At 44.6% G+C, this 15,742-nt stretch overlaps 1 protein-coding gene across 2 annotated transcripts; it reads right to left on the bottom strand.

The window, feature by feature from the left end:
• Nucleotides 1–1,351: 1,351 nt before the first annotated feature.
• On the bottom strand, nucleotides 1,352–15,168 carry alpl (alkaline phosphatase, biomineralization associated). 2 transcript variants are annotated; one of them, XM_047025925.1, is made up of 12 exons: nucleotides 15,028–15,168; nucleotides 11,620–11,781; nucleotides 9,779–9,898; nucleotides 8,055–8,170; nucleotides 6,809–6,983; nucleotides 5,490–5,665; nucleotides 5,047–5,187; nucleotides 4,855–4,924; nucleotides 4,523–4,657; nucleotides 3,866–4,057; nucleotides 2,965–3,084; nucleotides 1,352–2,534 (listed from the first exon to the last, which is right to left on the bottom strand). In XM_047025925.1, exons 2-12 carry the CDS (start codon nucleotides 11,690–11,692, stop codon nucleotides 2,263–2,265), a joined length of 1,590 nt encoding a protein of 529 aa, XP_046881881.1. In that variant the 5' UTR covers nucleotides 11,693–11,781; nucleotides 15,028–15,168; the 3' UTR covers nucleotides 1,352–2,262. The 2 variants fall into 2 exon arrangements, with proteins under 2 accessions (XP_046881881.1, XP_046881882.1); XM_047025926.1 differs by having other exon boundaries at nucleotides 11,687–11,781.
• Between the last annotated feature and the right edge of the window lie 574 nt (nucleotides 15,169–15,742).

Genomic DNA, 15,742 nt, shown 5'->3' with positions numbered 1-15,742 from the left:
TAGATGGATCATTGATGATCATTTTCAAGGAACTTGGTTGACACCTTCTGTACAAAGCCTCTCACAAATAGATATATTACATATAGATTACCTATAGTATAGATTACATACAGATATAGTATACACACACAAACACAATACATACATACATTATAACTATGTAGCACATACAAACAGCACTGGACCTGTTGGTTGGAGTATGGGAGAGCCTCTATCGACCAATACTACAAATGAACACACATCTGCTGAGTGAACTCTGCTTTCTAATACTCCTCTGGCTCTCCTCTGGCTGTCTCTCATGATCACATTTTAGATTTCTATCTAATTCAATTTGCACCAAAGCTACAGTAAAAACCAAATAAAAAGCAGCACAGAACATCAAAGATCACAAGACTTCTTTCACGATACAGAAACTGTATTTTCCGATCAGACAGCTATCATCATCTCGAGCGAATAGAGAGAGAAGGCGTTTACCTAGCGTGTGACATGGAGCCACATTGAGGCCTACGAGGTCCAAGCTGCCACTGGGCGCACCGTTTTAAAGAATGTTCCAGAAAGTAACGGAGACAGAGAAAGTACCAAGTCTCAAACCCAACTATTGCTGCTAAATATCCATTTTCTGCTTGAGCCAACAGGAGTCTCTCTGTGTTTTCTCTACTCCCACGCGATGCCAAAGACAGCGTGGTGTGTCACATTCCACATACACCACAACAAAGGCCATGGAGAAGTCCACTGACAGGCCCTTCCGAGCATCACCAGTCTGTCTGTGTTTTATGTAACTTCAGTCCAAGTTTTTATAACACATAACAAATGTTAGAACTATGCACTTATGATCCTTGATCTTCTGCTGGACTTTCTTGATGCACTATTTGTACGTTGCTTTGGATGTGTGTCAGCTCAATGAAAATAATTGTAAAAATGTAAATTATATCAGTCTGACTGACTTTCATCTGAAAGCCGATAATTCTCCTGGGATTCTAACAGCAAGGTTTGGACATTTTATGCTATAAAATCAACTATGGAAACTTTTAAATTAGATCCACATTCAGTATATAAATCACGTAAGTGTTGTAATCATTTTGTGTCTTATAACAGAGACATTTAATGGCAAAGGCAAGGTTTGTTATCTCTGTAGCATGATGGTTATTCCTTGAGTGGTTGAAAGAGTGTTCTGAGGAAATGAGATTGTTCCCATGTATATACAGACCATGTCATATTTAGATGTCTGTGTTGATGTTTCTTTTGCTGTGTGATACTTGTGCACATGAACTGTTATGGCACAGCAAATTGTAGAGAAGCTGAGAGAACAACTGCAAGGTGCCCGCAAAGTTACAGCTACAGACAAGTCAACTTCAATTTGTAAAGAAATCTTCATTATTTTATTAGCAAAGGAATGATAACAACGTCTGTTTACAGTCATAGTGATGTTTATGTTTGTTTTCTGGTTTTGCTTGCTTGCTGCATCTGGGAAGTATGTACATAGAACACAAAACACTGTACATACCCAAAAAAACATTAAAAGTATCTTTTTTTTTCTACATTCTAATAGCTTTGTTTTGTAACATATTTTGTTATTTTGTGATGACACCAGAAACTTGTTTAGGGATTCCATGGAGGACAATGAGGTAGAGTCTGTTACGTTGCCATTATAGATCTCTAAGTAGGGGCTTATAAAGAATCCACATCAAATCATAAGTGTAACTAGGTAATCACAAGTGAATTACAGTTTACTTAGTGATCTTTAAATCCCTAATGTTTATCTGTGTCGACAAACATTTGTTAAAACCTTACGTCGAGAGTGCCAAAAGCAACCTTCATTTAGGATTCAGGAGAGGATGAATTTTATCATGAAAAATCTCATGATAAAAAAAAAACAACTATGTGATAAGTCACAAAAAAACGTGTTTTTGACAGAAATATGAACAATACCAACGGCCTGATTTATCGCCAGTTGTACTGAACCTCCTGTCACAACATGGGAATATTTCCAATAGATCACCCCTAAGCCTGACTCACAAACACTAACATTGAAATTCCCAAGTGGTCCCAAGCTCCAAAACTGTACAGAATTTGTAAAAAAAAAAGACACATTGAATATTTAAACATAGAAGGGAGGATAAAAGTCTACTACATATATTTGAGTTGATGTAGGATGGTAGAGGTGGAGGAGGACAGTGTGTGTGGGGGGGGGGGGGTAGGGGTGGAGGAGGAGAGGGGGCTTGGGGTGTAAGGGGGGTGGGGCGGGGGGGGGAGGGCTTATGGTCAGCACAGCAGGTGTGTGACTGTGAGGAGGGCAGCCAGGCTGGGCAGGGCCAGGCTCAGGTAGGGGCTGCTGGCTCTGTTCTCTGACACACAGTGGTCTCGGTTCTGGCCGATGCAGGCGGCGTAGGCCATGACGTGGGGGATGTAGTTCTGCTCGTGGACCCCGTGGAGCAGGTGGGCCATGGGGCCCTTGGTGAACACGGCCACGTCCTCCCCACCGTGGGTCTCGTACCTCAGGGGAACTGCTGACTGGGCCTGGTAGTCGTTGTGCTCTGAAGTAGGGGGGAGCAGGGAAAGGTCATGGATGGGAATGCGGATAGAGAGGGAGAGAGATGGAATAAAAGGGGTGAGTGATAAGGGCAAGGGTTAGGGTTAAAGTGTGAGAGGAATGCAGAGAGAGAGAGAGAGAGAGAGAGAGAAAAAGAGAGAGAGAGAGAGAGAGAGAGAGAGAGAGAGAGAGAGAGAGAGAGAGAAAGAGAGAGAAAAAGAGAGAGAAAAAGTGAGAGAAAAAGAGAGAGAAAAAGAGAGAGAAAAAGAGAGAGAGAGAGAGAGACAGAGAGACAGACAAAAACAGAGGGAGAAGGAGACCATGATGGTTAGAAAAAGAGAGGCAAGAGAGACTCTCATAACCTCTGACACCAAAACCATGACGTGCCCGTGCTGACAGTGCCAGGGTCAGTGAGCTGTCGCTCCGGTGCTCACCGTAGTCCACCGTGGACACGTTCTCCCGGGCTCCACTGGTGATCTTGAAGCCTGGTCCATTTCCGTACAGGATGGAGGTGAAGGGCATCTGGTCCAAATCACTCACCATGGGGGCAAGGCCTGAAGATCCAGAATACCAGGGTCAGGTGGGGGGTAGGAGGGGGAGCTATGAGCGCTGAAATACTGTTAGAACTGTGCGCTTCTCTCTTTTTTTCTTCATAAGATACAGTTCTGTGCATTTTTCATGCTTGACTGGACAAGCATGAAAGTTGGATTTTTTGAGGGAAGCATGACAGCAAAGGCCGGGAGAGAGATAGAGAGAGAGATAGAGGGGAAGACATGCATCAAAGGACGGATTCAAACCTATCCCGCTGTGGTGACCAAAGGATTCTAACTAAAGGTAACTTTCTATATGAACCATTTCTTTGTCGCTTTGGATGAAGGCTTCTGATAATTAAATGAAATGTAAACATCTCAACCGTGATCTCAGAGCTGTAGAATTCAGTTTCTAGCTAAGTCTTTATTGTCCCATGTGGAAAATTAGATTTACAAACAGAAGTTGAACCACATACACCAGAAGGACCCTACACAAAGTATTTCTAATTAAAAGACCAGAGCCGAGAAATCAATTAATTCCTTCAGAAACCAATTTTTCTGACTAAATTAGTCCCCGCTCTCTTTGATTCCAAGTAATCTGTCCCAGTGTCCAGCAAGCATAAGTACAGCTCAAGTTAGCAAATTAGCTCCAAATCAGGATTTCACCTGCCAAACGTTCCTTCCAGTGCTCAGCACTGTGTTTTTACCAATTCAGATCGACAAAGCATGACCACGGTGGATTCCAACTCCGATGCCATATTCCCAAAAGCAGTGACGGTAGGGTGTGTGTTCAACCCTGACGTACCAAATATGGAGCTGCCTCTCTGCGTGTACCCTCCGAAGGTGAAGACGTGCGAGTGGTCCGCCGTGACCACGGTCATGGTGTCGTGGACGCTGGTCATGAGGCCGGCCATACCGATGGCGCGGTCCATCTCCACCGCTTCGTAAAGCGCCTGCTTGGCTTTGCCCTCGTGGTGCCCGTGGTCGATGCGCCCGCCTGTCAACCAACAGCTCCATTCAGTTCAATCCAATTTGATACAATTCTGTTGAGTTCCATTTAATTCCCCTTTCTCCTCTGTCATGCCCCTTCTCTCTCTTCCCTGGCCTGTAGCCCTGTCTGCCAAAGTCTCCCTCATTCTTGATCTGTCTCTTTCTCTCTCAATCTCCCTCTGCATCTCCCTCTCCCTTCCTTTCCCTCTATTTCTCCCCCTTCATCTTACTTTCTCCCTTTTCTCCCTCTTTTGCATTCCCTTCCTCCTATCTCTCTCTCCCACACTGGAAATCCCATCTACCATCTTATAAACACACCTGATGCTCATCAGCCAATCTACATAACACACCTGTTTATTTCCCCGGCCCCAGCCTCAGTACCGGTCCTGAGACCCATCCCGACCCTCCTTAATATTCCTGTTCCTCTAAACCAATGAGACACCAGATGGAGCATGGGGGCTATCAGACTCACCCTCCACCAGCAGATAGAAGCCTCTAGGGTTCCTCTTCAGGATCTTAATGGCCACCTCCACCATCTCCGTCAGGGAGGGGTCTGTGTCCTGGTTCCTCTCCAGCTCGTAGGGCAGGTCTCCCGGCTCAAACAGACCTGGAGGGAACAGGCCGACAGGCGACAGGAAGGCACAGGGCGACAGGATTGCACAGGGAGACAGGAAAGAACACAGAGACAACAGACACAGAAGGATAGGGGTGTTATCAGCAGTAATTAATTGTAATTAATCATGTAATTAATCATCTTTAGATTACAAAATAATGCCCAAATTAAATATGAATCCAGGAGCTCACCCAAAATATGATCTACATTGTTAGGATTCAGTGAAAGGAGTTGACGTTTGTTCCATACATATTGGCCGTTCTGTAGGAAACCAGTTTGGATGTAATATCAGTTTAGAGTTGAAACACAATATCAGAGTATTAGACATCAGATGTTGTGTTAGTGAGGAACAAGCACAGAGCTGAGATGTTCCTATTGGTCACCTTGTCTTTCATGCGGTTGGTCCACTCCTGGACCAGGTTCCTGCCGTCCTTACGAGTCCCAGTGTGCTTCTTGTCTCCAGGGTACTCCACATCTGACATGTTTTTGGGGAACATGTACTTCCTCCCTCCTCCCATGATCACCTGGGGGAGGTGTGTGTGGAGGGGGAGGTGTGTGTGGAGGTGTGTGTGGAGGTGTGTGTGGAGGGGGAGGTGTGTGTGGAGGGATAGGTGTGTGTGGAGGTGTGTGTGGAGGGGGACGGGGAGAAGAGGTCAAATAACGGCAACAAAAATGAGAGTTTTTAAAAGAAATTGCTCAAATAAACCATCCTCTTCTTGATATTGATAAGTCAAAAATAGAGACACATACGCATTTTCAGTAAAAATAGTAATAGAACAGAAACAATTTGAATCTTCTCAAGTAATATTTTTTTTACAAGACTCACATCAATGTTGGGGATGTTCTCGAACAGCTGCCTGGCGATGTCCTTGCACCCGGCCTCCACAGCCTCGACTGGCATCTCGTTGTCGGAGAACCACTCCCTGTCCACGCAGTGGGCATAGGCTGCGCTGGGCGTGGCATGGTTGACCCGCGTTGTCGTGACGATTCCCACAGACTTGCCTTTATTGGTCAATGACAGAGCAACATAAGTTGATGGGGTGGACTTTTTATGGGTTAGTGATCTGTGGGATCCTGTGTGTGTGTGAGTATGTGTGAGGGCTGGGGTCAGAATTGTGTGTGTGTGTGTGCTTATGTGTGTACAGTAGTAGTATGGGTAAGTATGCATGAGGGCAGGGGGCAGAAGTCTGTGTGTGTGCGTGTGTGTGTGTGTGTATGCATAAGTATGTATGAGGACTGCGGGTCGGGGGGTCAGGGCTTGTTTGCTGTGGTCTGTGAGGAACGATTGTCCCCCTTCTCCTTGTTATCTGTGACCTAATGACCCCGTAGACAAAGTCCTTCTCATTCCTCCCATGTCTCTGAGTCGGTCAGGAGAGCCATGAAACGCAGCTCACACCTGACCTTGAGAGATGCATCAAAAGCCCTCTACTCACTACTCAGTATTGATTCAACTGAACCCAAGGCTGGGTCTGTGGACCAAAGATAAGTTATCTACAGGAAGCTATAGAAGCCAGGCATGGGAAGGTGGACTGAGGTCATATGTAATGAATTCCAGCACACTGAAATACGATCCTTTGAGTGATTTTATTCTCACTGGATCCAGGGCTGCAGCAGCCATATGTAGAGCAGGAGGAGAGGAGGGGATGGGAGCAGGAGAGGATGGAAGGAGGGGAAGGAGAGGGGCATGGGAAGAGGAGTGAAGGAAAGCAGGGGAGGAGGAGAGCCGGAAGGAGAGGGAAGGAGCAGAGCAGGGAAGAGGAGAGCAGGGAAGAGTTGAGGAGGAGAGCAGGGAAGAGGAGAGGAGGAGAGCAGGGAACAGGAGAGCAGGGAAGAGTTGAGGAGGAGAGCAAGGAAGAGGAGAGCAGGGGAGAGGAGAGCAGGAAAGCAGGGAAGAGGAGAGCAGGAGAGCAGGGAAGAGTTGAGGAGGAGAGCAGGGAAGAGGAGAGCAGGAAAGAGGAGAGGAGGAGAGCAGGGAAGAGGAGAGCAGGGAAGAGGAGAGCAGGAAAGAGGACAGCAGGAGAGCCAGGAAGAGGAGAGCAGGAGAGCAGGGAAGAATTGAGGAGGAGAGCAGGGAAGAGGAGGACAGCAGGAGAGCAGAGAGAGGGGAATAGCAGATTACAGGTGTGCGACAGCACAACTCGTCACCTGCGTCCTTGGCCCAGCGGAGGATGGAGGTGACCTCGTTGCCCTCGGTGGTGTTACACTGAGCCCTCACCGCTGCTGCGCTCACCCCCACCGTGCCCTCGTTGGCCTTCACCCCACACAGGTATGCTGTGGCGGTGCCCGCGCTGTCCGGCACCTGGGCATTGGTGTTGTATGTCTGGAGGGGTCAAAAGGTCAGGGAGTTACAGTAGGCATACTGGAATCTAACTGGTACTCGAGAGTGTGCTTAAGGATCCTTAAGAAGCCTTCGTTTGAATGAACCTTGGAGAAATAAAGAATGGAAATACTTACAAAATAGAATGTGTTTTTAGACAGGATGTGTTAGAAACTGCTTGCATTGAGAAACCACAGGAAGCTATTGGTTTCTTAGAAGACAGGATGTGTTAGAAACTGCTTGCATAGAAGTACACGTGCCAGCCGGATACATGTGTCATATCCCTTGTTGGACAGCTGTTGTCCATTCTCACTTAGAGAGACTACAGGCACAAGGCGACATAAGTCCGAGCCCTCCTCCAGATCCAAAGGATACACCACCCCAAGACAAAGATGAGTCCCCATGAATCACCACCAGTGATTTAGACATTTGGCAATGACGTGTCTTCCTGGGTTAAGATTCACTGTATAAAACTGTTCAGACTACTCCCGTATAGGTTTAGCATTGTTCAAAACCAGAAGAAGAAGGGAACAGACCTTTGGTTACTGTAGTACTGTAGTTGGTTTGGTGTGGGTATTGTTCAAAGGTAAAAAGGATAAGAAAACAATCCTTATTTACAAGGATGTACTAGTAAACCAAGACGGGTGATCTCCATACCCGGACCTGGATAAACAGGAAACCCCGAACATGACTGGGTTACAGACAAGGTAGTTCATTACAACAACTCGTTGAGCCCTACGATCAACACTATCTGTCTCCATTAAGTATAGGAGAACTGTTGATGTTCCCAGTAAACTAATAACATCCTACATTCCCAGTGAAGTAATGACGTTGTATGTTCCAAGTTGCGTAATAACATAGTATGTTCCTGGTCGAGTAATAACATTGTATGTTCCTAGTAAAGTAGCAACATCAAAAGCATACGTCTAACAAGGGCACTGAGGCCGGGGGCAATTGGAAGAAGAGGAGGGGGAGGGGATACTCTCCAAAGGTAAAGATCGACTAAGAGGAAGTTATTACTGAAGATTGAAGAAGCGAAAAGGAGGTGAGGAGGAGGAGGAGGAGGTGAAGCACCTTGGACAGGGCCACGTAGGGGAACTTATCCATCTCCAGCTGGCTCTCCTCTCCGCTCTTCCCACTTAACTGGCCCTTCAGGATCCTCGCTGCTGTTACTGTGGCAACCCCCATTCCTACAAACAGAGATAAAAAAAAAACATCAGACCCTAAAGATAACATGTTTAGATGGCACGTCTCAACTTTTCATGCAAGATTTCAACAATTCCATCTCACACACAAATGTTCCATTTACACTAGTGAAACTAGTTATGTTTTCAGATGTTATTATTAACCATTTTAAAATATATAAAATGTACACTATATTATATAAGTATTCACTCAGCTTTCTAAATCATTGAATTCAGGTGCACAAAGCAAGGGAAATAAAGACATGGATGAGCGAGTTTGGTGTGGAAGAACTTGACTGGCCTGCACAGAGTCCTGACCTCAAACCCGATAGAACACCTTTGGGATAATTTAGAGCGGAGACTGCCAGCCAAGCCCTCTCGTCCAACAGCTGTCTGACCTCACAAATGTACTTCTGGAAGAATGGTCAAGAATTCCAATAAACACACTAAACCTTGTGGAAAGCCTGTTTAAAGCCAGTTTAAAGCTGTTATAGCTGCAAAGGGTGGGCCGACATCATATTAAATCCTATGGTTTAAGAATGGGATGTCACTCACGTTCATATGCGTGTAAAGGCAGACGAGCGAATACTTTTGGCAATATAGTGTATATATTTTTAAAGACAACCAAAAATGCCATCACATTAAATGCCAACTCTGTTCCTTAAGGCAGGGGGGACTGAGAGGGAGAGATGACAAACATCTCGTTCATTGGCGCCTCGTTTTGTTTTCCCCTTCATTCAACGTCACCGTGCTGTGCTGGTGGAGCGCGAGGAGGCCACCCCCCTCCTCCCCGCGGCCTCTCAGCATTCACCCCAGCAGGCCTCACACAACCACAGCCGTCAGTCCACCGACTGCAGCCAGACTGATCGGTGTGGAGTAGAGCCCGACTGATATATCGGCGGGCCGATATTATCGGCCGATATTGGGCATTTTCCAAACTATCGGTATCGGCATTTATAATGGCCGATAAATGAATATTAATGTATTGTTTTTTTTATGATGTTTTTGTTCAAAGGTCTTTAAGTTTCCTTTCTTAAATTTGTAGTTTTATACATTTACTTATCAGAAACTGCATTATCATATTATTTTTGTGAGGAAATAGTCAGATGGCTGAGCAGTTAGGGAATCGGGCTATTAATCAAAATGTTACTGGTTCGAAGAAATAACTAATTCCATTGTGTTTTTGTTTGTTTCTAATAAAGCACAAGACTGGTTTATCATTGATAGTGTTGTCAAGCACTCGGTTTCACCGTCCGTTCACCCGTGTAGAATTAGATAAAGGCCACAACATCTTGAAGAAGTGTAACCAGATTACATTAATCCACCTTAGTCAATGTTCTGCCTGGATTAAATGATTCTTAGTCTCAGAATTATACATAATCTCCTCTACCATGAGGGACAAAGACCTGGCAGAAGATTGACAAGCTTTGGTCAAAGAGGCATGCACTCACGTCCCATGAAAACACTGGCCGACAACAACCAAGATAGATAATCTATAAAAAGCATGTGAAGCAATCTGCATATTGTACTTAGAACCCTTTACAGTGCATCACATAATGATAGTATTACTGCCATTCGAGATGTTTTATATTGGGTCAAAAACTCGGAATTTACCATCACCGAGGAAGAGGATGAGGTTCTTTGCCATTTGCTGGTTGAGCGTCTGTAGGGTGAGGGCATTCTTTAGGGTTTTCTGAGCCCAGTTGTTCCAGAAGACTGGATCTTTCTCCTGGTCTGTGTCACAGGGAGGGAATTGGGGTCAGCTTTGAATCGAGGTGCTCTACAGATGGGATCTGGAACAACAAATCCACCATGGGATCAAGTCTACTACCATGATGCCCATTGAAGGGGGGAAAACAGAAGTACATTTCCAGGGAAAGGTTTTTAAAAGACTGAGTAGTTGTTTACAAAATGTTTACATTTTGTTTACACGTAAACAATTGGGCCCTATTTTGTCAGTGCACTGCCCTAAAAAACACATTGTAAATTAATTACATGTCCATAAAGAGAAAATCAATTGTTAACATGTTATGGGGACTCAAAATTGCAGAAAATGCTGAAACTCATCAACGTAGCTTAATTATTTTCTTTTTTCTAGGAACAACTTCCAGGAGGTTTGCTCATTGCTGGCCATGAAACTGGTGATCAACCACCACAGGTCTTCACAACAGTTAAGTTATTTCTGGTCCACATTCTGAATATGAGAACATGAACAAAAGTAGCTTGGGAATCTCGGGACCAACCACATGATCATCTCTACACACACACACACACACACACACACAAACACACACACACACAGAGACACCTCTACAAACACACACACATACCTACACAAAGACACACACCTTTACACACAAGCACATACAGGCACATCTCTACATACACACAGACACATACACACCAGAGTCTCAGATACATTACAGTAATGACGCTACGGTACTCTTTGAACCAAAGTAATTGTGACATCTCCAGAACGTAAGCTTCTTACGAGTATCACATGTCCTGACTATATCCAGGCTTCAACAGTAGATGTATGACATTCCGTTCAGAGCAGCCACCTAATCAGTTACTGTAACAAATACTACTACACACAGGGATACTGCTGCTGTCAGAATAAACATCTATTTATTAAATAGACCCAGATCTCAGAGTCAGCTTTATTCACCACGTGCGTTTACACAAAAATTGAATTTACTTTGGAAGGAAGGTGCATACGATGAACATATAAAATGCATTTATGTAAGAGGCATAGCATATATCTACACATCTTGCAGGATTGAAATTAAGAAATTGTTTCCAAGAAGAAGAAAACAAATCTACAATTCGAACCAAACAGGAACAAATGATGTAATATGAGCTCTCTATGTGTGTGTGAGTGTGTGTGTGTGTGTGTGTGTGGGGGGGGTGAAAGGTAAATTTCAAAGACCTGGCAACACCATTATTGTTTGTCCTCCCATGTTTTCTTCCTCAGATGACAGCTCCAAACCACAGGATCAAAAACCTTCCTTTGTTTACACTTTTACACAATTCTGGATCCACTTAAAAGAAGAACAAAACGTCATTCCAGAAAGCTTTGTTGTTGTGGGTGTTTGTGAGGAGAAACAGGCTAAGGTTCTGTCGGAGGAGAACCTTGCTGAGGAGGCCCTATCGTCTGCCCTACTCTGAGGGTGCTGGCTCTGCCTTCCTCAGCGGTAATAGCCGGACAGTGAAACTATAGATAAAGACACTTCCTTCATAAGACTATACCAGAAAGACTCAAATTAGTCTGGAGAGGAAGTACCTGGGTGGATTTCAGGTTGGTGATTGGAAGATTTAGGAAAAGCGGAGATTGATTGACAGGTGTGCCCTTGAGGGTTCAGGTGGGTTATAGGTAGTGATCTGTGGGCATTTGTGAAGCCCTTTGCTTGTAAAAAGACTAAACATGGATTTGACTGGATTTGAGTGAGACGTACCAGGGAACTTTGGCTTGATCGGGCCTCCACAGACTAGGCCACTGCAGAAGAGAAGCCAGATATTCACCTTCATCGCGTTGTGTCTGTTACCAGTGTTACCCAGGGTAACCGTCACTTGCCACGCTCCGAGCCCGAGGAAAACTGTCTCGAACCGTTAATCCGCTGGAGAGAGAATGAGGAGAGAAGGAATATTACAGATAAAACTATCTTTCATTTTGACACGGGGAACGTTGCCTTTGACTTGATTGTATTGTGATTCCCATGAGATACACTGTAACACACACACACACACGTATTCAAAACAACACCATGACTTTTATTAAATGTCATGTGGATGAAATGTACAAGACAGAAAACAAGAACTGATCAAAACAGAGCTGATGAAAGAAGATAAAAGCACGTGGGGTCAGTCTACAGAATAGTTTCTCAATAAAGGAAAGAACGGTTTGATATCAAAACACAAGCCATCTTGGGAACAGACCACATTACAGTGAAATGAAGCTCAAACTAAATGATCCCCCCTGACTCATTCATACTACTGAATGAAAGTAATGAGCATTTGGCCAGGGGGTGGAAGCCAGCCAGAACACTCCACCATTTCCCTTCTAAACAGAGGTCCAAGCAGAGACCTGGTGGGGGTCAACTCAGGCGCTCGCGGTGAATTTAAGCAGTCTGAACAGGCTCCTGTGGGTGCCCGGCAGCCATGCTTTCATCTATAATTACATCCCCTTCCTCCCCCCCTCCCCCTCCCCCCCGGGGTATAGTCAAGGTCGCTTTAATGGGATTGTGTGACATGGTAGTGAGAGGTTTAATGACCATAGCAAAGCCGATTAACACCAAATGATTTACTGGAAAGACGCCTCCATCCACAAGTAGAGGAGGGAAAGTTCTGTCCTTAAAAACGGACCTCAACTTGCTAGGCCTTAAGGATGGAAAGGCCTCGGCCGTGATGCCTGGTTGTGCGTTGTAGCATGATGGTGGAAACCACATGGATAGGGCCAGGTGCTTATCTCTCATTGATTCTTTTTAAAACTTTGTTATATTTCAGAACCATTTCTTTCAAGGACATTTAAACTACACCCATAGGTATACAAACACAACCTCTATTCTCCATGAATAATGCAATTAATAAAAACTCATCTACAAAGTTTCCCCCTCCAGTCTTTTTAGTGTATAAAGAGCTGGGTATCACCCTGTCTCACTATACATAGAGCTGGGTATCACCCTGTCTCACTCATGAAGCATCTATGCATCACCTGTCTCACTCTACATGGAGCTAGGTACCACCCCTCTCACTATACATAGAGCTGGGTATCACCCTGTCTCACTCATAAAGCATCTATGCATCACCTGTCTCACTCTACATGGAGCTAGGTACCACCTGTCTCACTATACATAGAGCTGGGTATCAACCTGTGGGTTTATGCATTGTTCTATAATAGTTGTTTTGGAAAACCAGGACTAAACATTCTGTTACACAATCATGAATTCTTATCTCCATGACCAATGCCATTTAAACTGATAATCGACTTGCCAAAAGCGAATGATTTATCCTCCCCTTGGACATATTGTACAAAGATAAGAAGGTAAGGCTTATCCACAAAATCTTACCTGTCTCACTGCACAGTTAGGTATCATCCTGTCTCACTGCTATGGAGCTAGCTTGTAACCTAGGTATCACCCCGTTTTACGGAGCTACGTTTTTACCGTGCGTCCGACCCGGTCCACCGGCCTGTGTGTGGGCTGTATTTGACCGGCTATCAGAAGTGCATGGGCCCCCCCAGGGGGAGCACCCTGGGGGCCAGCCTGCATGTGAAGTAGCAGAGCAGGGCCAAGGCCACCACTAGAAGAAGGCCCGACAGCAGGGTGGTCACAACCACATGGAGGCCCTCTCGACTCATCCTCTCCCCCAGAGCTGAGGTCTTCAGGACCCCAGGGTCTCACGTCCCAAAATGAGACCTCCCTGCTCGCGCTGAAGAGCCCTCGAAGTCAGAAGGTTGGTAGACGAGGTCGGAGCTGTAATGGTTAAATCCCCAGATCCACGGAGAGGCCCGTTCTCCGGCGTTTCTGGCAGTGTTTGTGATAGTTTGTGATAAGAGCTAGTGGTTTGTGTTACTCCTCTTTGGGAGTGTGGAGGTGAGTGGAGAGGATTCGCTCAGACACACCGCCCTCTCAGGATTAGGCTTAGCATGGGTCAACACAGGGCCCAGAGAGAGAGGCTTCTCCATCCAGGGAAAACACCAACTGACCTCATTCACATAGATCCTCCCAAAACACATTCCTATTGCAGATGTTTTGTTACCCTCACAGTCTCTGTTTTGATTCATTGTGTACTTGAATGCTAATGTTTTTAAGCCGTCGAGCCTTGATTCAAACTTTAACTGAAGTTGAAGGATGCTCTAAAAATGTTTTTCAATTTATGAATTCCGGGAAAACGAATTATAATGCATTCAAATGCAAAACCGTGATTGGCAAAATACCTGCAAAGAAATCGGATCCACATTTTTAAAAAGGAACAGAAAATGTAGTTATTTCATCTTGGATACCGACTTTTTAACCTGATTCAAACATCTGCCGATCAGCCTTCGTGCTGGAGTTGCACGGCACTGTTGGGGGAATGGTTTTCCCTAGTCTTGTGCAAGTTCTTTTCAACAATTGTGATGAACGTCAAAAGACCAAAAACACATGAAACGACATGGGAGCTATGAGGGGGGTTATGATTAGACTAAGAAATGAATAACCCGAATCTAAACACGAACATGACAATTCATTTACGTACCAATCCATATGTTTTCCATTTACCATTTAATTTTAAAGGGATTTTCAGGGAGGTGTAGCCTGGTCCCATAGCCTCACACTCACAATTTGGAAACATGTATTATATGCCATAAGCCTCTTCCAGTATCAATGCCTTATGAAGGCTTCATGAATGAGTAATTTGGCTTTTCACCCCTCAGTTAGCCTATAGTCTCACGTCAACACGATAGATGGCTACTGTAGCCTACAATGTATGAAAAGAATAATTGGAAAAGCTGTATTTTCTTGGAAAAATACAACGGAAAACCAATATTATGGTGGGCCTACATAAGAAAAAACACGATTGCTTTGAGAGTTTAATTGTGTTCATAAGAGGTTTTCAGTACGGATCTGTTACCTTAAAAACTTTGAATTGGATCGCCTTCAAAGACAAATGTATAGCCCACATTTAAATCGCACGTTATAACGTGCAATTGGCGACAGAGAGCATATTGAGCTATGTCTAAATCGGATGCGTAAAACTGTAGTCTAACTGTTTCAATTAGGCAAAATGTTCAGCGGGATCTTCGGGTAACATAAGCTTCTCATTTCCATAACCAACATAACAAGACCCCGCACTGGTATTTAAAGTTAAAATGTCCAAATACTTACTCTACCGAACGCTAGTGTCTGCGGCAAACAATCCGGTCCGTGATTCTCACGTGTACCTTTTCATCAATGTGTTTCTGACACTGCTTTGCGAATCCTTTTTATAACACAACTGTTGTCCAGCCACTAGGGTTGAGAATAGCGGTCTGCCTCCTAGAACGGAGAGAAGCCTATAAATAATGATGCCGCTATCACCGGCTTGTCTAGTTCGTGAGCGCCGCCTTTCGGTCTAGGAGGTGTTGGACCGAATTCTCACTCCCCCTCAGAATCCCACTCCCCTACGCGTGAACGCGCACTGCCTTCCTAGCGTATTGCTAGATGTAGTTTGACGAACCGAGGCATTTCATTCATGTTTCATCAAAATCTAAGTTATGTTGACCTGCACTTGAGAGCCTATACGATTTGTATGTCGTGCTACTCGTAAAGTCAGAATTATTGTCTCAAGAAAATAGACGAACTTTGGAGCTGCACTTGAAAAACGATGTTGATGTCGATATATAGCCTACAGTATTATCGAAATGAGGGTAATATGTGAATTATGTTGTAGTTGCGAATGCAGTTATGTCACTGTCTGGTAAAAGCGAGAATCATTCTGTGTATTCATTTGTACGAATCACTTTTAGTAGAACTATTCACTTCTGATTAATGATTACGTTGTACTTGCTATACTTACTAAATGCACTATATGCAAATTAATTGGCATATAATCGTCAGGTAA

This window comes from Hypomesus transpacificus, chromosome 9 (assembly GCF_021917145.1).
Source record: "Hypomesus transpacificus isolate Combined female chromosome 9, fHypTra1, whole genome shotgun sequence".
Taxonomy (NCBI): domain Eukaryota; kingdom Metazoa; phylum Chordata; class Actinopteri; order Osmeriformes; family Osmeridae; genus Hypomesus; species Hypomesus transpacificus.
The sequence above is the reverse complement of the archived record's forward strand: the minus strand, read 5'-3'. Positions and strand labels throughout refer to the sequence as shown.

Coding starts and splice junctions, on each gene's coding strand:
- alpl (XM_047025925.1), bottom strand. CDS start 11,692: ATGAAGGTGAATATCTGGCTTCTCTTCTGCAGTGGCCTAGTCTGTGGA. Junction 9,899..11,619: donor GATCAAGCCAAAGTTCCCTG/GTACGTCTCACT, acceptor CCTGTGACACAG/ACCAGGAGAAAGATCCAGTC. Junction 2,535..2,964: donor CGTGTCCACGGTGGACTACG/GTGAGCACCGGA, acceptor CCCCTACTTCAG/AGCACAACGACTACCAGGCC.